This window comes from Pongo pygmaeus, chromosome 10 (genome assembly GCF_028885625.2).
Source record: "Pongo pygmaeus isolate AG05252 chromosome 10, NHGRI_mPonPyg2-v2.0_pri, whole genome shotgun sequence".
NCBI lineage: Eukaryota > Metazoa > Chordata > Mammalia > Primates > Hominidae > Pongo > Pongo pygmaeus.
Window position 1 is genome coordinate 52,151,465 of NC_072383.2, and position 25,778 is coordinate 52,177,242.

General features: G+C 40.7%; 1 protein-coding gene across 1 annotated transcript in view; it reads left to right on the top strand.

Moving 5' to 3' along the window:
- Window positions 1–216: 216 nt before the first annotated feature.
- NCKAP1L (NCK associated protein 1 like) overlaps window positions 217–25,778 on the top strand; it is a 52,831-nt gene continuing 27,269 nt past the window's right edge. Inside the window, exons 1-19 of the mRNA XM_054445206.2 lie at window positions 217–291; window positions 1,873–2,242; window positions 3,693–3,803; window positions 4,868–4,960; window positions 11,985–12,041; window positions 12,515–12,657; window positions 13,792–13,882; window positions 13,971–14,108; window positions 15,924–15,972; window positions 16,069–16,225; window positions 20,343–20,399; window positions 20,999–21,095; window positions 21,638–21,747; window positions 21,911–22,043; window positions 22,791–22,872; window positions 23,054–23,112; window positions 23,327–23,472; window positions 24,827–24,959; window positions 25,263–25,382. Coding sequence (XP_054301181.1) covers window positions 2,141–2,242; window positions 3,693–3,803; window positions 4,868–4,960; window positions 11,985–12,041; window positions 12,515–12,657; window positions 13,792–13,882; window positions 13,971–14,108; window positions 15,924–15,972; window positions 16,069–16,225; window positions 20,343–20,399; window positions 20,999–21,095; window positions 21,638–21,747; window positions 21,911–22,043; window positions 22,791–22,872; window positions 23,054–23,112; window positions 23,327–23,472; window positions 24,827–24,959; window positions 25,263–25,382 — 1,878 coding nt within the window. The 5' untranslated portion in view covers window positions 217–291; window positions 1,873–2,140. The remainder of the gene's footprint in view (window positions 292–1,872; window positions 2,243–3,692; window positions 3,804–4,867; window positions 4,961–11,984; window positions 12,042–12,514; window positions 12,658–13,791; window positions 13,883–13,970; window positions 14,109–15,923; window positions 15,973–16,068; window positions 16,226–20,342; window positions 20,400–20,998; window positions 21,096–21,637; window positions 21,748–21,910; window positions 22,044–22,790; window positions 22,873–23,053; window positions 23,113–23,326; window positions 23,473–24,826; window positions 24,960–25,262; window positions 25,383–25,778) is intronic.

Genomic DNA, 25,778 nt, shown 5'->3' on the forward strand with positions numbered 1-25,778 from the left:
CACCACACCAGGCTAATTTATTTTATTTTATCTGTAGAGGGGTGGGGGAATAGTCTCACAATGTTGCCCGGGCTGGTCTTGAACTCCTGGCTTCAAGCAATCCTTCTACCTTTGCCTCCCAAAGTGCTGGGATTATAAGCATGAGCCACTTCACCTGGCCCCAACTTCTTAAGTAGTAATGCTGATCAGCCTTGTCTCTCTTCTCCCACTCCCTAGAATTTACCGGGACAATGGGAACTCTGGATACGGAAAATGGGAATGATTGAAAACCTGAGAAAAGGAATTGGCAAGGTGGTGGAAATGAAGATAACTCTTTTTGATTTATAATTTTTCCTAGGACCTTTTGCTTTGTGTCTTGAAAGAAAGTTGAAATAGAGTTGAAAATTTTCTTGAGTTATGGAGTTAAGGCCTCATTGGAATGGCAAGAATATTTTAATGCTAAAATTCATTCAAGTCTCTAAGATTTAAGGGTGATTACTAATTTCCTCTTTTTAATCTTGATTAATTTGGTTCTTCTTCATGGGGCTTATTTCCTAATTTAGTCTTAATAATTCAACAAATAAACCAGCTTATTTATTGAGTGACTACTGTGTCCAAGAGGTATTGTTCTAGATCAGTGTTTTTCAGCATGGAATATTTGTACCAAAACCTCCTACAACAGGGCTTATATAAGTACAGACTTCTAGGCCCCACAACAGACTCGCCTACCTACTAATGCTAATCTCAGAGGACAGGGATTGAGCTGTTTCTCAAGCATCCATAAATACCATGGTACTAGAGCACTGGTTCTCAAACTTGAGTGTGCATTGGAATCACCTGGAGGGTTTGTTAAACCACAGAGTGCCTGGACCCACCCCAGAATTTTGGATTCAGTGGTCTGGGGCGGGTCCTAAGAATTTGCATCTCTAACAAGTTTCCAGGTGATGCTGATGCTGCTGGATCACATTTTGATAATTACTATGTACTTCTTGAGAATTACTTTGAGAATTATTATGTACTGTAGAAGTACAATGCACTGCAGTAGAGCATTGTGAGAAATATAAAAAAGTATTAGAGGCCGGGCGTGGTGGCTCATGCTTGTAATTCCAGTACTTTGGGAGGCTGTGGCGGGCGAATCACCTGAGGTCAGGAGTTCGAGAGCAGCCTGGCCAACACGGTGAAACCCCGTCTCTACTAAAAATACAAAAATTAGCGAGATGGGGTGGTGGGCGCCTGTAACCGCAGCTACTCGAGAGGCTGAGGCTGGAGAATTGCTTGAGCCCGGGAGGTGGAAGTTTTAGTGAGCAGAGATCATGCCATTGCACTCCAGCCTGGGCAACAAGAGTGGAACTCCGTTTCAAAAAAAAAAAGAAAAAAAGTATTAGATACAATTCCTGTCATTAAGGAGCTTATGCTGTAGTTGGGGGAGATACAATGTACACTATAAACATACAACAAGGAAGATATGTATTTGACAATATAAAATATAATACAATATAATATTTGACATTGATGGGGTCTTTAGGAGAAGATGGGATTTGACCTGGGTACTAAAAGATGATGAGGCCGAAGGTTCATAGGCATTCTTGGATATAAAAGAAGGAAAATATAGAGGTGTACAGGGGTGGGGTGGTAGATACTTGTTTATCTAGCTTAGAGCTTTTAATTTTTATTTTTTATAGAGATGGGGTCTTGCTATGTTGCCCAGGCTGGTCTGGAATTCCTGAGCTCAATGGATCCTCCCACCTTGTCCTCCCAAAGTGCTGGGATTACAGGTGTGAGCCACCACGCCTAGCCTGGTGTAGAGCTTTGTTTAGGACACTTATGGGGGCATAAGACCAAAAAGGTTGGTGCAGTCTGTGAAGAGCCTTGAAAGCCTGTCGTTCTCCTCAGCTCCACCCACTTCATAGCCTTACCAAAAGTGCTGCACAGCCAGAAAGAGGAAGTCTCCCCTGCTGAGTGTGCAAGAGGAAGCACAAGAAGGCTCTGAGGGCCTGTGAGCCATAATGACTGATTTCACCCATGAGCCAATTGCAGAGGCAACAGAAGACCAGCGCACCAACCAGGCTGGGTCCCTCCGCCAGAGGGTGTCACCATCTAAGCTGAAAGTGTTTGGGGAGATCAGACATTGCAGTCTGGTGCTCCTCTCTCAGTGGCCATCATGTCTTTGACATCTGCTTACCAGCATAAATTAGCAGAGAAGCTCACTATCCTGAATGATCGCGGTCAGGGGGTTCTCATCCGTATGTATAACATCAAGAAGGTAAGCATGAACAATGGGACTAGTACTGATTATTCCAACAATAATAGGGCAGGGAACCCTGAGGCGGCAGGTGCAGCAGTTAGACGCCCATCTTTTTTCCACTGCTTTTCCACTGACTATAATCTACATAATCACTCAGATTATATAGGCCAGCCAGTTCAGGAAGGCAGAAGTGGAGGCTTCTTTTCAAGGCTTCCCCTTTCTAGATATGATTCTCGCCCCAATGATGGCATCTGCTTTCCTCTGGGGATGGGGGTGAGGGTGGGGATGGGGAAACAACAGTTGTATTCCGAGCGACTTGGATAAAGGTCTGGGGTCCAACCTTCTGGGTTTTATTATTTGTTGTTGATCCTCTACACTCTGAAGAGATCTGAGGCTATGTCTCTGGCAAAAACTTTTCTGTGGAAGTGCTTCCCTAAAAGGAAAAAAATTAGATAATTAGCTATTTAGATTAAAAAGGGTAGGTGTCTTCTGAGCTGCTCCTGCGGTAGTTCATGCTGTGGTGGTTGTGTGTGTGTGTGTGTATGTGTTTAGAATAGGGACTGAGGAATTGAAAGAAGCTGGTGACAAGAGGTGGGCTAGGGGCTGGGCAAACCATAGGAAGTAAAGAGATAAAGACAGGGGTGTTTATGGGGAGTTCCTGGCATAGAAAATAGGGGACTTTGGGGGAGGGAGCTTTTGTGTCTTTTGTAATAAAACAAATCACCAGGAACACGGTTTCTCTGTCACCATGAATCCTGTAAATGCCCTTTGGGATAAGATACTTACATAGTGAACAAAACTGTGACACTGAATCTTGTACAAAGTCTGTCTCCTGAGCAGCTGCTTTTCTTGTTCCTTCCGGCTTCAGTTGAGGGGCGGGGAAACAGCTTCCTCTTTGTGCTGGGGCCAAGCAGGCATTAAACTCTACCCATCAAGACAAAATGCCCAGGTTATTATTTCGCTCTTAGATACTTGGCTTAATGTCTTGGATTTTTTTCTTGACCTACTCTCATGCTTTTTATTTTTATTTATGTTTATTTATTTATTTATTTATTTATTTTTGGAGTCTCGCTCTGTCACCCAGGCTGGAGTGCAGTGGCACGATCTTGGCTCACTGCAACCTCCGCCTCCCGGGTTCAAGTGATTCTCCTGCCTCAGCCTCCCAAGTACCTGGGGCTACAGGTGTGCACCACCATGCTCAGCTAATTTTTGTATTTTTAGTAGAGATGGGGTTTCACCATGTTGGCCAGGCTGGTCTCGAACTCCTGACCTTGTGATCTGCCTGCCTCGGCCTCCCGAAGTGCTGGGATTACAGGTGAGAGCTGCTGCGCCCGGCCTCTCATGGTTTTTAAATTAATTCCCAGGTTGCCTTTTCCTAAGACAGATTATGAGAATGAATGTTGCAAGAAGAGGTATGTTTCTGAGGAGGAGGAGAAAGGGTTGAAATATATATGGTTTCTCTCTGCAGACTTGTTCAGACCCCAAATCTAAGCCACCTTTCTTATTGGAAAAGTCCATGGAACCATCTCTCAAGTATATCAACAAGAAATTTCCCAACATAGATGTCCGAAACAGCACGGTGAGAACTTGGTCCTTCTCTCCTTTCTCTGAATAATTCTCTGCTTGAATGGCTGAAATTCTCCTCTTTTGATGCCTCTCTTCAAACTTGGCAGGGGATGGAGTAGTCTTTTTTATTAATAGTTTTCCAAGGCTCAACCACAGGGCTTCAGGTTGTTGTAGAGCTTTACGTCTTGAGCATTTTGAGATAAGATGGGATTCTTCCAGCGTAAGCTGGAGCGAATCATCACCCCTTTTCCATTGCAAGATTCATGGGAAAACATTGTTTTTGTACAAGACATCTGTATCAACCCAGCAGCGTACATGTATTTTATTGTTTCTGTTTCCCACTCATTGTTTCCTTGCTGTTTGTCTTAGATTTATGCATCTAATGGGATATCTCTACTTTTCCCTTATTAAATGTTAACCCTAGATTTTTCACCCATCTTTGTAGCATCTTTGCATTCTGTTTCTTTTGACTTTGATATAAATAGTATATCTGTTAATCTGAAAAGGTCCTTAAAATTTCCTCTCATTTAGCCCTCTATATCTGGTCAGGATCACATGCAACCATTCTACCTAGATAGACAGTCTCCTTTGTTTAAAGACCTTCAGAGCATTGAAGCGTTTCTAACTTCCTCTGTCAGTATATTTCAACCCTCTTTCTTTTTCTTTTCTTTTCTTTTTTTTTTTTTTTTGAGATGGAGTCTCACTCTGTCGCCCAGGCTGGAGTGCAGTAGCACAATCTCGGCTCACTTCAAACTCTGCTTCCCAGGTTCATGTGATTCTTCTGAGTCAGCCTCTCGAGTAGGTGGGATTACAGGCGCCTGCCACCACACCCAGCTAATTTTTGTATTTTTAATAGAGACAGGGTTTCACCATGTTGGCCAGGCTGGTCTTGAACCCCTGACCTCAGGTGATCCACCTGCCTCAGCCTCCCAAAGTGCTGGGATTACAGGTGTGAGCCACTGCGCTCGGCCTCAACCCTCTTTAAGAATGTTTTAGGTATAACCACTGTTCTTCTTGAGTTATTTGGATCAATTGTCTTATTTTGCACTTTTTATATTGTTTTGTTTTGTGTTTCAGCAACATTTAGGACCAGTACATCGTGAAAAAGCCGAGATAATTAGATTCCTCACCAACTACTACCAGTCATTTGTGGATGTCATGGAATTTCGGGTGAGCTCTCTTGAGCCCTTTCCAACGTAGGCAAGGTCTTTCAGAGGCTATTCTTTCTTTAGATGTTTATGTATTTGCTTAAAACAAGTTCTTGAAAAAATGAGAGAGATGTACTAATATGGAAGGATATCTAAGTTGTATTGTTAAATGAAAGCAAATTTCAAAATAGTATATGATACATCATATTTCTACTTTAAAAGAGTATGTATGTATATGTATTTAGTAAATATCTAGGAAAGATCTGGACTATTTTACATTAAACTGTTAAAAATAACTACCTTTGGGGACTGATTATGACGGCTTCAATTTACTATGCTATGCATGTTTTTTCTATTTTAAAAATTGTGGTAAAATAAACATAACAAAATTTACCGTCTTAACCATTTTTAAGTATACAGTTCAACGGTACTAAGTATATTAATAATGCAACCATCTTTTCACCTTGTAAACCTGAAACTCTCTACCCTTTATGCAATAATTCCCCATTTCCCTTTCTCTCCAGCCCCTTGCCATCACAATTCTACTTTGTTTCTGTGATTTTGACTATTCTAATTAGGTACCTTATATAAGTAGAATCATAAAGTATTTGTCTTTTTGTGGCTGGCTTATTTCATCAGCCTAATGTCCTTAAGGTTCATCCCTGTTGTAGCATATTGTAGAATTTCCTTTTTAAGCTAAATAATATTCCATTGTATGATTATACTACATTTTGCTTATCCGATCATATGTTGATGGACACTTAGGTTGCTTCCAAGTTTTAGCTATTGTAAATGATGCTGCTATGAACGTGGGTGTACAAATATATCTTCAAAACCCTACTTTCAATTATTTTGATTATAAACATGGAAGTGGAAATGCTGGATCATATGATAATTCTATTATTAACTTTTTTTTTTTTTGAGATAGGGTCTCACTCTGTTGCCCAGGCTGGAGTGTAGTGGTGCAATCACAGCTCACTGCTGCCTTGACCTCCTGGGCTCAGGTGATCCTCCCACCTCAGCCTCTTGAGTAGCAGGGCTAAAGGCACATGCCACCACACCTGGCCAATTTTTTATATTTTTTGTAGAGATAGGGTAACCCCATGTTGGCCAGGGTGGTCTCAAACTCCTGGGCTCAAGCTATCCACCCACCTCGGCCTCCCAAAAGCTGGACTGTGCCGGCCTATTTTTAACTTTTTGAGGAACTGCTATACTGTTTTCCACGGTGGTGTACTGTTTTACATTCTCACCAACAGTGCATAAGGGCTATAATTCCTCCACATCCTCGCCAACAATTGTTATTTCGTTTTTTTGAGAGTAGCCATCCCAATGGGTGTGAGATATTATGTCCTCTAAGTTTTTATTTGCATTTTTGCTAATGATTAGTGATAATGAGCATTTTTTGTAGGCTTATTGGCCATTTATATATCTTCTTTGAAGAAATGTCTGTTTCATTCTTTGACCATTTTTGAATTGGATTTTGTGTGTGTGTTGAGACTTAGGAGTTCTCTATACAGGTTGAGTATTCCTTATGGAAAATTCTTGAGACCAGAAGTGTTTTGAATTTCATATGTTTGCAGATTTCAGAATATTTGCATTAGGCAGTTGAGCATCCCTAATCTGAAAGTCTGAAATTTAAAATGTTTCAATGAGCATTTCTTTTGAGTGTCATGTTGGTGCTCAACAGGTTTCAGATTTTGGAGCATTTTGGATTTTCGGGTTAGGGAAGCTCAACCTGTATAAAACTATATATCTTTGCATTATTTGAGCTTTAAAAATTTCAAGTATTTTTCCACAATACTTTATTACAAACCTACTTTAAAATTTCTAGTATAGTACAATGAATATTGTCATACTCTTCTCCTGGATCTCCTAATTGTTAGTATTTTGCCACATTTTCTTATCCTTCTCTATTTTTTAATGAACTGTTTGAGTTAGCCTCATACATCATGACATTTCCTTTCCCAAATACTTAAGCATACATTTGCTAAGAGCAAGAATATTTTCTTACCCAACCCTAATATAATTATCATACTCAGGAAATATAACATTATGGCTGGGTGCTGTGGCTCACGCCTGTAATCCCAACACTTTGGGAGGCTGAGGGGGATGTATCGCTTGAGCCCAGGAGTTTGAGATCAGCCTGGGCAAAATGGTGAAACCCCATCTACACCAAAACATGAAAAAAAATTAGCTGGGCGTGGTAGTGAGTGCCTGTAGTCCCAGCTGCTTAGGAGGCTGAGGCAGGAGGATCACTTGAACCTGGGAAGTCAAGGCTGTAGTTAGCCATGATTGTGCCACCGGCCACTGTACTCCAGCCTGGGTGACACGGTGAGACTTTGTCTCAAAAAAAAAAAAAAAAAAGAAACAAAACCCCACCCAAACTAATATACAGCCCATATTCACATTTCTCCAGTTGTCTCAAGGGTAATACATTGGATTTAGTTATGTCTCCTTCGTCTTTAATCTGGAATGATTTCCAGTCTTTGTCTTGTATGACACTGACATTTTTGAAGAGTCTGGGCTAGTTATTTTTGAGAATATCCTTCAATTTGAATTTGTCTTATTGTTAATAGTTTTTGGGAGCAATACTACGTGGATGATATTTTATATGAATTTTAAATAACGAGCATGTATTATTTTTATAAACATAAAAAATAAAAATTAATATATTTTTGAAAGAAAAATTGATAAGGTATTATTAAAATTTAAAAAATTAATGTAGTAATTTTACCTTTAGAAATTTGTCATAAGGAAACAGAATTTTTTCATGGGGAAATAAAAAAAGGAAACAAATGCAAAGACATATGTATAAGAATATATTCCATTGCATTATTTATGATAGTTACAATGTGATAATTGATATATCCAATAAATAAAGGTTTGGTTAAAAGTTCAGAGTATGTGCCCACAAATGAATATTCTGTAGCTGGTAAAGTATATATATATATATATATACATATATATATTTTTTCTTTTCTTTTCTTTTCTTTTTTTTTGAGGTGGAGTCTCACTGTGTTGCCCAGGCTGGAGTACAGTGGCGCGATTTCGGCTCACTGCTGCCTCTGCCTTTGGGTTGAAGCGAGTCTCCTGCCTCAGCCTCCTGAGTAGCTGGGATTACAGGCACATGCCACCACGCCTGGTTAATTTTTGTATTTTTAGTAGAGATGGCAGTTTCACTATGTTGGCCAAGCTGGCCTCGAACTCCTGACCTCAAATGATCCACCTGCCTCGGCCTCCCAAAGTGCTGGGATTACAGGCATGAGCCACTGCACCCAGACAATAATGTATTTTTTATATTAATTGGTATAGAAAATGATCATCATATGTTGTTTAATGTAAAAGCAAATTGCAGTAAGACAGTTTAAGATAGATGTAAAATGTAAGATGTCCCTAAAATGTGTATTTACATAGGTAAATATGCATATAAAGAAGATTGGAATTTCTGATCAGTGGAATTATAGTTTAAAAAAACTAGTTAAAATTACACTTGTCGGTATTTTCTAGTTTTTTCTACAATAAACATGTATTATTTATGTATTCAAGAAATAATGCAAATTTTAGCCCTTGAGCAACCCAAGCTTGTGGTGGTGTTATAGTATTTTTTCAGATGATACAAGAATAACGTGTTCTGTGCCTACCCTAGGAAGCAAATCCAGGATATTCAGTAGATCACATAGTGAAGAGAGAAGCGAGGACAAGAAGGACTGTAATGTATGAACGAGGGTCAGGTCAGAGAGTATCCACTGTGGAATTGAGAGTAGTGGTTAGCAAGATGGTAGGCGCTGGTGGAGGCAGTGGGAAGAATGCTGGAAGCACATAAAAAAAAGTCTCTTACTGAGAAAAGTTGAAGGGCAAAGGAGATTTTAGAACACCTTCTGGTTGCTGCAGTGGTAAATAAAGTTCTGAGCCCAAGGTGTTTGGTATGGCGTGTTTAGGAAAGGAGGGGAAATAGGGACATTGAAGTATGATGCACTGTTAAGTAGGCCCTGAATTAGACAGACTTGGTTTCAAATCTCAGCTTTACCACTTACAAACTGTATGACTTTAGATAAGAAACTTTTTGAATTCCAGTTTCCTTATCTATAAAATGGGGAAATAAGATTTACTATGTGAGGCGTCTGTGAGAATTAAATGAGATAATGCGCGGACAACATCTAGCTTGGTGTTTAGCATATAGTAAGGCAATAGACCAATACATATTACTTCTGTTCCCTTCTGATTCTTGTCTGTAGAGAATAAGACCTGCATAGTGACACTGGTTGCGTGAGTGGCTGAATGTGAATTTCAGCTATATTCCACTGGAATTTGGGTGTAGGCTGGAGTTGTAGAAAGGCATTCCTAGCAAATGAGGAAGTATAGACCTAGACAGAGGTCATGTAGCATACAGGGAAAATCAAATCTCTGGGTTCAAGTTCTAGTACCATTCCTTACTAGCTCTATGATCTTAGGCAAGTTTCTTAACTGCTCTTGGCCTTGGTTTCCTTATCTGTTAATTTAGACACAGCCTTTTTTTGGAAGATAAGTAAGAAGCACTTTTCCTACACATTTTAATAAATTTTGACAAATGTATATGCCTGTGTAACCACCACTACAAAGTATTGAATATTTCCATCACCCCAAAGTTTCCTTGTGCCTTTTTTTTTTTTTCCTTCAGCCAATCCCTACGCTTCACTCCTGGCTCCAGGCAACCACTGATCTACTTTCTAGAACAGATTTTTCTTTTCTAGCAGTTCAAATAAATGGAATCTACACAGCATGTATTCTTTTGTGTCTGGCTCCTCTCACTCAGCATCATGTTTCTGAGACTGATCTATGTTGTTGCATGTATCAGTGATTCAGTCCCCCCGCCCCCTACTTTTTTTGAGATGGAGTTTCACTCTTTTTGCCCAGGCTGGAGTGCAATGGTGTGATCTTGGCTCACAGCAATCTCCGCCTCCTGGGTTGAAGGGAGTCCCCTGCCTCAGCCTCCCAAGTAGCTGGGATTACAGGAATGCGCCACCACACCCGGCTAATTTTGTATTTTTAGTAGAGGCGGGGTTTCTCCACGTTGGTCAGGCTGGTCTCAAACTCCTGACCTCAGGTGATCTGCCCACCTGGGCCTCCCAAAGTGCTGGGATTACAGGCGGGAGCCACAACACCCGGCCTCAGTCCCCCATTTTGCTGAGAACTATTCCATTTTATGGGTACAATTTATTTATCCATTTACCTGTTGATAGACATTTGAGTTGTTTCTAGTTTTTGGCCATTATGCGTAAGTTGCTACAAATTTTCAAGTACAAATCTTTGTGGGGACATATTTTTCATTTCACTTGGGTAAATCTAGAAGTTGGATTGCTGAATCATATGGTAAGAGTATATTTAATTTTATAAGAAACCGCCAAACCTTTTTTCAGAGTTGTTCCATTTTATCCTCCCACCAGTAATATATGAGAGCTTCAATTTCTCTATATTCTCATCAGCACTTGCTATTATTAGACTTACATTTTAGTTATTCCAGTGGGTGTGTCATGGTATCTTATTGTGGTTTAAATTTGCATTTCCCTGATGGCTAACATCATTCAGCATCTTTTCATGTGCTTATTATAAATATATATATATATATATATTTTTTTTTTTTTTTTGAGACAGAGTCTTGCTCTGTCACCCAGGCTGGAGTGCAGTGGGATGATCTCAGCTCACTGCAACCTCCGCCTCTCAGCTTACTGCAACCTCTGCCTCCCAGGCTCAAACAATTCTCGTGCCTCAGCCTCTTGAGTGGCTGTGATTACAGGCATGTGCCACCACACCCAGCTAATTTTTTTTTATTTTTAGCAGAGATGGGGTTTTGTCATGTTGGCCAGGCTCTCTTGAACTCCTGGCCTCAAGTGATCCTCCCACCTCAGCCTTCCAAAATGCTGGGATTACAGTTGTGAACCACCATGCTTGGCATCATATTTTTTTTATGGTATTAAGTGCCTGTTCAAATCTTTTGGCAACATATTAAAAAATGTATATATATATATATATATATATTCCTTAATCTATCAATTTTACTTTTTTAGAAATGAAAGTACCAATATTCAGTGGATAAGGCTAGGAACTAGGAACAAAATGAATCAGTGGAAGAAAGGCTGAATGAATTGTGGTATACCATGGGCTATTATGCAGCTATGAAAAAGAATGCATTCATGCTCTAGGAGATGACTCTGAGGACTTTTGGCAAGTGGGAGTGAATGAGCAAAGCAAAATTACAAGCCGGGAATAATATTATCTCAATTTTATAACACAAATAATGACCAAAAAGCCTGTTTCTCTCTCTCCCTTTTCCTTTTATAATCTAATAGTATTATATAAATAGGGAGAAAAGTAAGAAAATATTATAAGAAAAATAATATCAGGTTGTTAAAGTGGTTTACCTGGGCGTTCTGCAGGATGGAGGGTGGGTGCTGATGTTGGGGGAAAGAAGTGTCTGCAATAAAAGTGCATATTCATTTAGGTAAAATTATGTGTGAAAAGGAAAAGAATCCCTATCATACTAGAATGAGAGTTAAATGAAGTATATGCAAATTACTTGGTAAATACCTCACACATAGTGAACTGTCAGTAAATAGAAACTCATGGAAAATTGGATAGTATTCCCATTTGTTAATGATTAACTCCTGAGAACAGGAGATAGAATCCAGGAACAGACTTTCTTTGTGGTTTGTCAATACAAATGGTTTGATTTTTGGCATTTTTGAAGCTACCTATTAGATAATCTACAGTTTACAACCTTTTTTAATTTGGAGGATTGGGGCACAGGGATGATAAGCTCAGGAAAAGTGTGTGTAATATAATAGAGACTTGTGCCTGTGGAAATGTAGGCATTTGGCAGTGTAGCTGATAGGGGCCCACTGGTGGCTTACTGAGGCGGAACTTCCTCCCTCTTTTTGACAGTGACTTTTCTCTGTTACTTGGTGGCTTTCTAGGACCTCTAAGGGAGAGGTCCCTTTCCCTCAAGTTCTGGTAGTACGTCACCTTCTCTTTGTTTTTTTATTAATTCTTGTCTTCACTTCCACCCCCAGGATCATGTATATGAACTTCTCAACACCATTGATGCCTGCCAGTGCCATTTTGATATCGTAAGATCCTTTGCAATTCTCTTCTATGGTAGAGTCAAAGAAAAGGCCAGGTCTAGGTTGGGAGGTCTAGGTCTAGTCACAGGATGGGGTGGGAAGGGACTGGAAGGATGGCTATTTCATTTATTCCTTCTCAGGACTACTATAATTGTTTTGTAAAAAGTGCTGAAGTGAAAATATATTTACATGTTAAGCAGATCAGCAATGTGATTTAATTAATTAAAAAATTACATAAAAATCTTCTTCACCTTTTCCATCTCCTAAAAGCTACCTTATTTCCTGGGCTCCTTGTGTCTTGAGCTCACTTTTAGCCCCTGATTTTGTTCCAATTTTCTTATTCTTCTTTTCAATCCTGTCCTACTTCTAAATAGATTCACTCGGAATCTATTGAGCACTGTCCAGAGTGGTTGGGGAAAGAAGGAGATCCAGGTTAATTGGCCATGCTGTCCTTGGGTTCCTATGTATTTTCCTTGTAGAATCTCAACTTTGATTTCACTCGGAGTTACCTGGACTTGATTGTGACTTACACCTCAGTCATTTTACTTCTGTCACGAATTGAAGATCGACGGATACTCATTGGCATGTACAATTGTGCCCATGAGATGCTGCATGGGCATGGGTGAGTTAAGGCGAGAGTATTATATGAAGAGTCTCATACATGGTGCTATGATGTAGAGAGTCCCTCGTGCAAAGGAAATTGATGCCATGATTTCTTATATGAGAACCTATAATCTACATTGACCCAGGCAAAATAAGGTACACTTTTACATATTCAGTTGACTCTGAAACAACACGGGTTTGAACTACGCAGGTCCACTTTATACATAGATTTTTTTCAACGAAACATGGATTGAAAATGCAGTGTTCATGGGATGTGAAATCCACATATACAGAGGGCTGACTTTTTAAATGATGTGGGTTCCGCAGGACTGACTGCCAGACTTCAGTATACACGGGATATTGACACACGTGGGACTCTTGGAACCAATCTCCCTGCTATAAGGAGAGACAACTGTGGCTAACCCTTGAATATCTGCTAGTGGATTATTCAATTTGCATCATCTCTGAACAATTTTTAATCCTGGGCTGGCTTCTACTCTGATTTTCAGGTTATTACAAAAGGCAAAGAAAATTCTTTTTAGTGTTGGTAGGAATAATATTAGTAAGGTAAATCCATTAGAGGTAACTAATGCATGATAATACATTTGAAGCCAAATATAAATGGATTTTGAATTGTCTGCAGTTCTGTCCCCATCCATTGTGCAAATGTAAGTATTAAAGGGCTGAAAAAATGAAGACTAGAAGGATCAGAGTGGTTGTGGCACATTGTTCTATGATGATGTGTATTCCCACGTACCTACGTGGATACCCAGACACATGCCTTACCTGTTAGCTTTGAATATTTATATATCCTTTCGGGTTGTATAACGATTTGGATCTAGGCATATTACTTGATTTTGAACTAATTAACAGATTATAGAGTACCTATCATGTGTCCAACCCTATTTTTGGTGCTTATAAGGAAGAAAATTTCATGGACCTGCTCAAAATGAAATGGTTCTATTTAGCCATAGCTTAGTAACCTGAGCCTGGAGTGGGGTATCTTTATATGTAATTTACAGTGTAGTATGTATATCTTTGGAGGTGGTGGGGAGTGCCAGCCTATGCACATATCTTTGTCTTATATGCAAACATAAGAGTCCAAGTCATGGGTAAGGGAGGGCTGTAACCCCACTCCTCTGCTTTCTTTTAGTGACCCCAGTTTTGCCCGTCTGGGTCAGATGGTCTTGGAGTATGACCACCCTCTGAAGAAGCTGACAGAAGAGTTTGGGCCTCACACAAAGGCAAGTTCCCTGACAGTGGAGAATTCCTCAGGCAGAAGTATATTGTCCTCATGTTTGCCGCTAAGGTTTCATTTGCTTTTCCCCACAGGCTGTGAGTGGAGCCCTCCTCTCTTTGCATTTCCTCTTTGTCCGAAGGAACCAGGGGGCTGAGCAGTGGCGCAGTGCCCAACTTCTAAGCCTCATCAGCAACCCCCCAGCCATGATTAACCCTGCTAATTCAGATACAGTGAGTGCCCTTTTCCTTTTGTTAGTGGAAGCATTCTCTTTGCCAAGGCCATCATCTCTGTAGAGGGTGCTTCTTTCAGGAAATATCAGTACTAAAGAATGCTTTAGTCTTCTTCTAGGGTATGCCTCTAAGTTGAGCACTTCTTGTAGCTAAAAAATCATGGTTGGTTTGGAGCTTTTGTTTGGATCAGGGTTAGTGGTTTAACAAAAGTGATCTATAAGCAGTTAGCCTGTGCATAGAAGGAATTTAGTAAATATTCATAGAATGAATGAATGAATGGATGAAACAGAGTCATTAGGCACCTATTAAGCCTAGCAGCAACTTGATTTTAGGAATCAATTAACTTATTTTTATTTTTTTGAGACAGTGTCTTACTCTGTCACCCAGGCTGGAGTACACTGGCATGATCACTGCTTACTGCAGCCTCCACTTCCTGGGCTCAAGTGATCCTTCCACTTCAGCCTCCTGAGTAGCTGGGACTACAGGTGTGTGTGCCACCATGATTGGCTAATTTTGTTTATTTAATTTTAATTTTAATTTTTGAGACAGAGTCTCACTCTGTTGCCCAGGCTGGAGTGCAGTGGCGCGATCTTGGCTCACGGCAACCTCCCCATCCTGGTTCAAGCAATTCTTCTGCCTCAGCCTCCCAAGTAGCTGGGACTACAGGCACGTGCTGCCATACCTGGGTAATATATATATATATTTTTGGTATCTTTAGTAGAGACAGGGTTTCACCATGTTGGCCAGGCTGGTCTTGAACTCCTGACCTCAAGTGATCTGTGTGCCTTGGCCTCCCAAAGTGCTGGGATTACAGGCGTGAGCCACCGCGCTCAGCCTGTTTATGTTTTTGTAGAGATGAGGTATCACTATGTTGCCCCGGCTGGTCTTGAACTCCTGGGCTCAAGTGATCCTCCTGCCTCGGCCTCCCAAAGTGCTGGGATTACATGTGTGAGCCACTGTGCCTGGCCAGGAATCAATTAATTAATAAATGTTTTTGTTTGATGACTGTGGGCTCAAAGTCCTTCCCTCAAAGAACTTATAGTCTGGTAGGGAATATATTCCATGTAGTCATAAAAATACAACTGATGGTACATGATTAGTGATAAGTGCCAAATAAGTGATTTACACTTTAAGTGGTAAAAGAATCCAAAGGATTAACCATCACAGGGAGAAATCATGGGAAGGTTTTTGAGTCTTGCTCTCCTCATTTTATTGTTATTAAAAATATCTGAACTGTTGAAGAGAAGTTATGTTAAACCTTTTGCTTGTTCTGACTTCCAGCCCAAGTTCCTCTTTCTTTTCTCAACTGTATTGTTTTTCCCTCACTCCACTTCCAGTGCCTCATCACCTCCATTATTGGCAGGCTTCCCTGCTGTTGATTTATCAACATGCCCTAAACTAGTCTGGTAAAATAAGTTAGTTTTTAAAAAACATTTAGAGACAGGGTTTTGCTCTGTTGCCTAGGCTGGAGTGCAGTGGTACAATCACAGCTCACTGCAGCCTTGACCTCCTGGGTTCAAGAGATCCTCCTATCTCCTTCCCCTGAGTACCTAGGACTACAGGTGCACACTGTCATGTCTGGCTAATTTTTAAATTTTTTGTAGAGACAAGGTCACACTGTGTTGCCCAGGCTGGTCTTGAACTCCTGGCCTCAAGCTATCCTCCTGTCCCTGCCTCCCAAAGTGTTGGGATTAAAGGCGTTAGCCACCACCCCTGGCCAAAAGTTAGTTTTGATACTCAGATTCTAGCTTGTCCTTTCTCCTTTAGAAGAAGGCCAAGTTAAATAACTGATCATCTTTGCTTCTCTTCTCACAGATGGCCTGTGAGTATCTGTCTGTGGAAGTAATGGAGCGCTGGATTATCAGTAAGTTTAGTGGGATTAGATGGGAGTGGATGAAGCGCATGTTACATGAAGAAAGAGTTCTAAAAGTCTTCCTCTGCACTGTTTTCCCACCTACAGTTGGGTTTCTTCTTTGTCATGGGTGCCTCAACTCCAATAGCCAGTGCCAGAAGCTGTGGAAGCTGTGTCTGCAGGGCTCCCTGTACATCACCCTTATCCGTGAGGATGTGCTGCAGGTGCACAAAGTCACCGAGGACCTGTTTAGCAGTTTGAAAGGGTGAGAAACACGACAGCCAAACTGATCTTCCTTGAATAGTTTTTAGCCCCTCCCAACATCCTTTTTCAGTCTCCACAGGTGTTCCCAGATACAGGTGGTAATGATTAATTCTAACTATTGAAGAAGTATACATTAAATACCTACTGTTAGCTAACTGCTTCACTGGGTTTTAGGGATACAATAATGAATAAGATAACATGGAGGTTAAGAGCACAGACTCTGAAACCAGATTGCTTGGGTTTGAATTCAGGCTCTACCACTAGTTGTGTGGCCTTGGGCAAGTTGCTCAAATTTCCCATGCCATTACCTCAATTTCCTCACCTATAAAATGTGGATAATAGTAGTACCTCCCTATAGCCTACCTCATAGGGTTGTTGTGAAGAATAAAAGGGTTATTATTTGTAAAGCAGGTAGAAAATTCCTGATACATTGTAAGTGCTATGTGCTTGTTAAAGAAAAAAAAAAGACAGTTTCTGCTCTCAAGGGATCTATGAATTGGTAGAAAATAAACAAATTGTTTGATAGAGTAAGAGATTATAATGTGTAAACACAATGTACTGTGGAAGCATTTAGAAGAACACTTAAACTGGCCTCTCAGGATCTGGAAAAACCTGGAGACAGGTAGATCTGAAAGGCTAAACAGTTGAACAGTGTGTGTATGTGTGTGTGTGTGTGTGTGTATGTGTGAGTAATTGTGTGTGTGTGTGTGCCTGCGCATTGGGTAGAAAGGTAGGGGAGTTGCTTGAGGCAAAGAAAGATATTCTAGGCAGAGAAACTATCAAGATTTTTGAGGCAACGAAGAGCATGGCAAGTTCTGAGAAGTTCATGTAGTTCAGTGCATGGGCAGCTGGGTTATAAAAAGGAAGATGTTGAGAGATGAATTTGGAGAGGTAAATTAGGATGTTGTATACTTTGCTATGGAGTTTGAATCCATTCCAAAGAGGATGGGGAACTATTGAGTGATTTCAGACAGGGAAGTGACATGATCATATTTGCATTTTAGAAAAGATCATTCTGGCTGCATGGAAGAAAAGAAATTAGATGGGCAAAACTAGAGGCAGAGATTAATTAAGTAAATTAGGAGGAATTGAGGATGATGTTGAGGTTTCTGGCGTGGATATCTGGCATTCCTTAAGATAAGAGAGCATGTGATAAAAGCAAGTTTGTGGGAGAAAGATTGTGTGGTTAGTTTTAAACAGGTTGACTTTGAAATGTCTGTGGGACACTGAAGACAGATGTGTTAGGCCTTCTATTTTATGGTTCTGGAACTTGGGAGTGAGGTCTGGATTCAGATAAAGATTGCCGAGTTGGTAATTAAAGCCAGGAGAGTAGTTGAGATTACTCAGGAGCACATGTGGAGTGAGAACAGCATGGGATAAACCTCTGTGTATGTTGATATTTAGGGGCCAGAGAAATCAGTGGGAGATACTGAAAAGAAAAGGGAAAAGAGAAGCCAACAAAGAAAGCATTCCTAGAAGGAACGACCAGTGATCTGTTAGATGATGTTGAGAGATCAAATAAAATAAGAATTGAAAAAATGTTCATTGGATTTGGCTCTAAAGATGGTTTTAGTGCCCTTCTTGTGAACAACTTGAGTGGTGAAGTTGAAAGCTGGGCTGCAGTGAGTTTAGGAGCAAGTGAGAGATATGGCATTTAATAAACAACTCTTTCAAAGTTTGACTGTAAAGGGAAGAATAGAGAGAGGTAAAATGAGAAGGAGTGGGTTTAAGGAAAGGGTCAAAATACCAATTTTTTTTCTGGTTGCAAATAAAACATCCAGAAATGTAGAAAGTGCAAAGTGGAAGTTGACTACACTATCACCTCCCAGAATAGTTTGATGTGCATCCTCCAGGTGTGTGTGTGTGTGTGTGTGTGTGTATAAACACATAAAGGTGACAAGTATTTTCAACCTTATGAAAGTAACTTTTAAAAAGCAATGGATCCACACTCTATATTATGTTCTATGGTTTGCTTAAAAAACTTACTATGTTTTGAATATCTTTGAATATCAGTCTATAGAAACTTATTATTTTTAACAGTTGAATAATATTACATTACGTGGTTGTAACATAATTTATTTACAAAATCCTCTATTGATGGATATTTAAACTGTTTCCATTTTAAAAAATCATTATAAACAATGCTATAATGAACATTCTTAGACATATATCTTTGTGAATCTGTGAATATTTTTTTCTTTTCTTTTTTTTTTTTTGAGACTTGAATTTTGCCCTTGTTGCCCAGGCTGGAGTGCAATGGTGCCGTCTTGGTTCACTGTAACCTCCACCTCCCGGGTTCAAGTGCTTCTCCTGTTTCAGCCTCCCGAGTAGCTGGGATTACAGGCATGTACGACCACCCCTCGCTAATTTTTTGTATTTTTAATAGAGACGGGGTTTTACCATGTTGGCCAGGCTGGTCGCAAACTCCTGATCTCAGGTGATCCACCCATCTCAGCCTCCCAAAGTTCTGGGATTACAGGCATGAGCCACCGTGCCTGGCCTTGAATCTGTGAATATTTCTATAGGCTAAATTCTTAGAAGTGGAATTGCTGAAGTAAAGGGTATGTACATTTCAAATTTTAATAGCTCTTACCAAATTGTGCTCTAACCAGTTATTATCAAGAGCCTATAAGAATACTGATTTCTCACACTCTCAACAACTAAGTATTATCATCAAAAACCATTGCCAGAGTTAGAAAGAGTAAATCTGAGATTAATAATTAGAAGTTACAGGAGGTGGATTTGGGCATATGCATGAAAAAACTTTCTAATGATTATTGCTTCTAAGGAATGGAAGAGATGTTCGAAGCGTGTTCAGTTCTCCATCACTGAGAGCAGCAACTAACTTGTATGATTTATAGTTTAGGGAGTTCTTTGACATAAATGATCTAATTTATCTTCATGAAAATTCAAGAATAAGTATTAATATCTTTTTTTATAAATGAGAAAATGGAGGCTCAGTCTCAGTGTCACTTAATAAGAGGTGAAATTAGGACACAATTCCAGGTTTCTGGACTCTGAATCTTTTCTCTTTCCATTGTGCTCTGCAGAGATTAAAATAATTATCCAATAGGATTGCTGTGAAGTTGAATCTTGATTTAATTAAGATACTTTCCAATGCCAAACTTCTTTGATTTTGTGCTAGTTCAATAAAGTAGTGGTTTGGAGAAGGGAAGTGAGAGGTGATGAAGTCCCAATAATGTGGTGGCAATAGTGATACAGGACAAGAGAAAACAAATATAAGGAACATAGAGAGGAAAGAGTCTAAGGTAATGCTGGGATTCTGAGCATGGGTCACTAGTAGAAAAAAAGAGATGTGGTTAGGAGAATCAAATATTGCAGAAAATTAAAAACAATGAAAAGGCCTTCTAATTTGGTGATTCAAAAGTTCACATTGACTTTAGAGAGAGCAGTTCCTTAGTGCTTAAGGCTTTGTGGGATTCAAGGGTCAGTGAGAGGTGAGGAAGTAGAGAGAGTATAGGTGTCTCTTTAGAGAAGTTTGGTGGTGTGGGAAAATAAGCAGAATTCAGTGAATTGTCAGGGTCAAGCAAGGATCTTCTTAGAATAAGGGAGGCTTTGAACTTGTTTGTTGGGAGAAGAGAATAAGCCAGTGGAGAAGGAGAGATTAAAGTATTAAAAAGATAACTGATAAAGTGAAATTCTAAAAGGAAGTTGGTGGGAATGGGACCCAAGGTAGAGATTGAGTAACTACTTTTACTTGAGAGTGGGGCCTGTGTTATATTTATACACTGCTCCCTTTAACCCCCTCAAACCTGGAAGAGTGCCTTGATTTGAAGGAGTCAAGGCAGGAGCACAGGAAGAGAAGTCTAGCCCCAGCTTTGCCATTAAAGCCCTATGTGACCTTGACAAGTCATTTCCCTTCCCTAGGTATTATTTTCTGTATCTGTAAAATTATGAGGTAGAGTTGAATGATCTCTAAGCTGTGAGTCTTTTATTAGTAGGCTAGGGTGAGAAGCAGGGTTTGGAAAGATCCTGCCTGTGAGGGCTGCCCATGCTTCCACCAGGGTATAGGCTGGACTCTCTGAGGACTGGGAAGGTGAGGCAAGGGCCCTAATGGGTAGCATGGTCAACCCCACTGTGCTTGTGTCAATCCTCAGGTATGGCAAGCGAGTGGCAGACATAAAGGAGAGCAAGGAACATGTAATTGCAAACAGGTAAAGGGTGGTGAGTGCACTCTCTGAGAGGGGATGGAATAGGAATTTCTTCTCACTTTTGTTCTCACCTAAGCCTTCCTTAGTTTCTGTACAGCTTTATTGCCTCAACCCAAGAACTTGCTGCTGCTCCATAAATTCTTTATTCTTTTCTTTTTTTTTTTTTTTTTTGAGATGGAGTCTCACTCTGTTGCCCATGCTGGGTGCGATGGCATGATCTCGGCTCACTGCAAACTCCACCTCCTGGGTTCAAGCGATTCTCCTGCCTCAGCCTTCTGAGTAGCTGGGATTACAGGCACCCACCACCATGCCCAGCTAATTTTTGTATTTTTAGTAGAGACAGGGTTTTGCCATGTTGGCCATGCTGGTCTCGAACTCCTGACCTCAGGTGATCTGCCCACCTCGGCCTCCCAAAGTGCTGGAATTACAGGCAAGAGCCACCGCTCCTGGCCCTTTTTTCTTTTTTAAACCAAGTCTAACTTGAGCATTGAACCTTCCTTCTGCCTGATATCTCTTCCTAAATATAGCTTTCTTCTGTGCTGCCTGTGGAGGGTTTTTAAGGGTGGGAGAGGTGATAGTCATGTTCCCCTTTTCTTCCTTAGTGGCCAGTTTCATTGTCAACGGCGGCAATTTCTGCGGATGGCAGTGAAGGAGCTGGAGACTGTGTTGGCTGATGAACCGGGACTACTGGGTCCCAAGGCAAGAGGAAGAAATGTTGGGAGGGGGATGATGGCCAGTGATAAGAGACAGTGTAGCTACATGGCATTCATGAGATTTTGCCTTTCTGTGTCTTTTGTGATTCATTTGTATGTATATATGCTGATTCCCTTGAACATTCTTGGAGTATCCCAAAACCTTTTGTATCTCTTTTTTTGGCACTATACGTAGTATGCAGTGTATTATAGTTGCTTTTATACTTGTCTTATCCTCTATTTGAGTGTGAACTGATTGGAGACAGAGCTTGTTTTTTTTATTTCAAACCACATAAATGCCCAGTAAATATTTCTGAAACTTAATTTGATAGGGAGAGAAGGGTACTAATTGTGAGCCAGTGTCAACATGTGTACCTGCCTGATTGTGTGTTATATAGTTGAGGTTTTTTGGTGAGTCTGAATGTTTATTATTCACACTATTGTGGCTATACAATTACATCCATACCTATATTATCATGGTAGTTTTCTCTGTGCTTTGAAATCCATTTTTAAAGTTGAAAATTCTAATAGTCTCTACCCTCTCCATAGGCTCTTTTTGCTTTCATGGCTCTGTCCTTCATTCGTGATGAGGTCACCTGGCTGGTTCGCCACACAGAGAATGTCACCAAGACAAAGACACCTGAGGACTATGCTGACTCGTTAGTACTTGACATGGCTAAGAACCTTGTCCTTAGATGGACTGGGGACAGGGAGGCATCCGATGACCTCAGGAGGTCTCAATTTCTGCCCTATTATCACTGTGTTTGTCTCAGTTCATATTTCTAGTCTTATTCATCTCTGTTCTCATCCTAAACTTTATAGGAGCATTGCAGAGCTACTTTTCTTGTTGGAGGGGATTAGGTCTCTGGTCCGAAGACACATCAAAGTGATACAGCAATACCACCTTCAGTACTTGGCAAGATTTGATGCTCTTGTGCTCAGTGACATCATTCAGGTAATGATATTTAATTGATTATACTTTGGAAATTTCAGGATGATCCCTAGTGATTTTCCTATTGAAACCACTCTGGTTGAATCTTATGCTCTGTAAGTTGGGTGTGAAAAGGTCCAATCTAGGCCGGGCGCGGTGGCCCACGCCTGTAATCCCAGCACTTTGGGAGACCTAGGCAGGCGGATCATGAGGTCAGGAGATCAAGACCATCCTGGCTAACACGGTGAAACCCCGTCTCTACTAAAACTGCAAAAAAAATTAGCTGGGCATGGTGGTGGGCGCCTGTAGTCCCAGCTACTTGGGAGGCTGAGGCAGGAGAATGGCGTGAACCCGAGAGGCAGAGCTTGCAGTGAGCCGAGATGGCGCCACTGCACTCCAGCCTGGGCGACAGAGCGAGACTCCGTCTCAAAAAAAAAAAAAAAAAAAGGTCCAATCTGCCCATTCATATTTGTTAAAAGAAAAAGAAAGGACTAATAATCTCAGCAGTCTTTTTTTCCCCATAATCTCAGCAGTCTTTTTTTCCCCACTAAGTGAAATTACATAGAAATAGGAGAGAAAAATAAAGAGAAACTGGATGTTAGAATGGCAGGGAACCCGGGAAGTTTCATCCATCTCTTGCTTGGCTTTTTCTCTCTGTTTTTGGCACTTAGCAATTCTTTCTACCTTCATACGCTGACTGAGCCTCATGGTCCTAGTTTCTGTCCTAGGGATCCTATGCCCACTTGACAGTAACTGCAGCTCCTTTTTTAGAACTTGTCTGTGTGTCCAGAGGAGGAGTCCATCATCATGTCCTCATTCGTCAGTATCCTCTCCTCTCTGAATCTCAAACAAGGTAATTGGAGGGAGGTGGGGGAGGCAAGACATATGTGAGGATGAACATCTTTTATCTGGAAATATTGATCTTTGAGCCAGGAAGTAGGACAAGATGTTTTTGAAGAGGATCTACCATTCTACGCAGTTGCATATTGGTGTGCTGTTTATTGTTTCCTTTTATACTTCCGTTTTTCTTGCAGTTGATAATGGAGAGAAATTTGAATTCTCAGGATTGAGGCTGGACTGGTTCCGCCTACAGGTAATGATCTGTTCCTGTTAAAGATTCCCATCCTCAGATTCTTCCTCACCCACGATCCCTTCTCTTTTTATCTCCTAAATTTGCTTTACGGAGTGAGTCAACTTTGAAAACTGCTAATTGGACAAGACATACTCAGGCCAAACTGTAATTCCAAGGCTGGGGGCCCTTTTCATTCATCTTATTTTTCTCCACCCTTTCCCAACTCCAACCGCAGGCATACACTAGTGTGGCTAAGGCCCCTCTGCACCTACATGAGAACCCTGACTTAGCCAAGGTGATGAACCTCATTGTCTTCCACTCCCGAATGCTGGACTCAGTAGAAAAACTGCTGGTGGAAACTTCTGATCTGTCTACTTTCTGGTATGTCTTGGTTCAGAGCTCTCTTTAAAAAGTTTTATTGTTTCCTTTTTTCATTTTTTTCTCCATTATGCCACTTACTTCAAAGAATTTTGTTTAATTTTTTTTTTTTTTTTTAAAGAGACAGATCTCACTATGTTGCCCAGGCTGGTCTGGAACTCCTGGCCTCAAGCAATCCCCCTACCTCAGCCTCCTAAGTAGCTGGGATTACAGGCGAGAGCCACCAAGCTCTGAACTAGAGCTCTTTATCAATTCATTTGCTCTCTTGCCTGGCCTCTGTGGAGGACTGTCATTCCCCTAGACAATTGGAAAGTGTTACTGTTTTTGAGATCTCCTTAAGGTGCTCAAACTCCGCAGCTCACTTGTGTCAGCTTTTTACCAATAATCTTAAGTAATAGGAATTTGAAGTTGATTCCTTTTGTTCTGTATTCCCTTTTGTTCTTTTGTGGAAAGTCATTCGGATTTTACATAGTCTTCCCTTCTCTGGGGTAGTTAGCCCATATGTCTAGTTTCAATCTCCTCTCTTTAGAAACATCTTCAGTTTTTTTTTTTGACTCTAGGAACATTATGATTTAAAAGAAACAGGAAAAACTTTGAGTTTTAGTGGACAGGAGTGAAAATAAGTGAGAGGCCTAGAGAATAGGGACTTTGGAGAATGAGCTGAATGAGTTTGTCTTCCTTAGATAGCACTTGACGTTTTTAGGTGACCACTGTTGTACATACATAATTCCACCCTTTGAAGGATCAAACAAGGAGTATGTAGCTTATTCATTCATTCAACAAAATGCAATGTATTGTCTCTGCCTTCTGTAAGCAATGTAGTTGGGGAGATATGATACCTATATGTGAAAAGGACGTCAACATAATACTTGCAAATGTAAGAAAGTGTAAAAGAGTACATAAAGTTGAGAGAACATGGATTGAGGAAAGATCAGTCTCATGGGATTAATTTGAGAAGATTTTCTGGAGCCTGAGTGTTAAATTTTGAGAGGAATGTGAATTAACACTACCGAAGGACTTCTAAATTAGGGGGAATGGCTCAAATCGTGCCAAGGTTCTAAGGGAAGAATAGCAAATTTTGTGCAAGGAAAGGGAAGAAGATTATCATCAAACTTGTCTGGGGTCCCTTATAAAAGTCTGGAAGGATTAAGTTTCTTGGGTTCCCTTCTATCTTAAGGGTTACGGAAATTAAGGAGGGAGTGGTAAATATCGGTAAATGTTTTTTGAAAGAATGAATATTCTCTCCGCCTCAAAGGGACTAGCTCTTAAACTCTATTTTTCTTTTCCTTTATTTTTCACTCACCACTTTACTAACAAGGACTAAATCCCGATTTAAAGTCTTCCCGTTTCTCTGCAGCTTTCATCTCCGTATCTTTGAGAAGATGTTTGCCATGACCTTGGAGGAACCTACCATGTTGCGTTATGCCATTGCTTTCCCCCTGATTTGTGCTCACTTTGTCCACTGCACTCATGAGATGTGCCCAGAGGAGGTAGGTATCCTGATCTCCAGACCCTGTCATCTTTCTAGTCACATCTCATCCTTATCACCCAAAACACAATTCCAAGGATTGATTTTTGTCCCAGAAAGGGTATAAACATAGATGTATGATATGAGTCCCTAAATATCTCAGCTTGATGTAGAATGTATCCTGTCTCTGGGCCTCAGTTTCTTCTTCTGTAGGAATGGGTAGGAATCTTCTGTAAGATTCAGGCAAGGGATGAGAGCAGTATTGTGAGGAAGAAGTGGCCGTGCTGGTGATGACAGTCTCTTCTTTGGTCCCTCTTTCCCATAGTACCCCCACCTGAAGAACCATGGTCTTCACCACTGCAACTCCTTCCTGGAAGAGTTGGCCAAGCAGACCAGCAATTGCGTCCTGGAGATCTGTGCTGAGCAGCGAAACCTGAGTGAGCAGGTAGGTTCAGCCCTCTCTGTTTCACTCTCCCCTCTGCCAGCCCTCAGTGCTTTCCCCTCTATCTAACTTTGTTTCCCTCTCAGATGCCAAGCTCAGTAACTCTTCCTCTGAAGTAGGGCTAGGGCCTTTCTGTACTTGAGTTTATGGCAGAATTCTTTTCTTAGTATAGTCCCTTCAGTCTTTCCTCCCTTAGGACTGGATAGAAGTGTCTAAAAATACTCTTATTTGAACAGCTGCACTCCAACAAAATCTGTGCTCTCACTTGAAGAGTTCTGAGAGATGAGTTAACTTTCTAATTTACCCCTCCTCTCTTTGCCCTGTGTACACATACTAAGGACAGTGGCCCCCAGGTCACCTGTCTTGTCTCATCTTTCCGTCTATCTGCATCCTAATCTG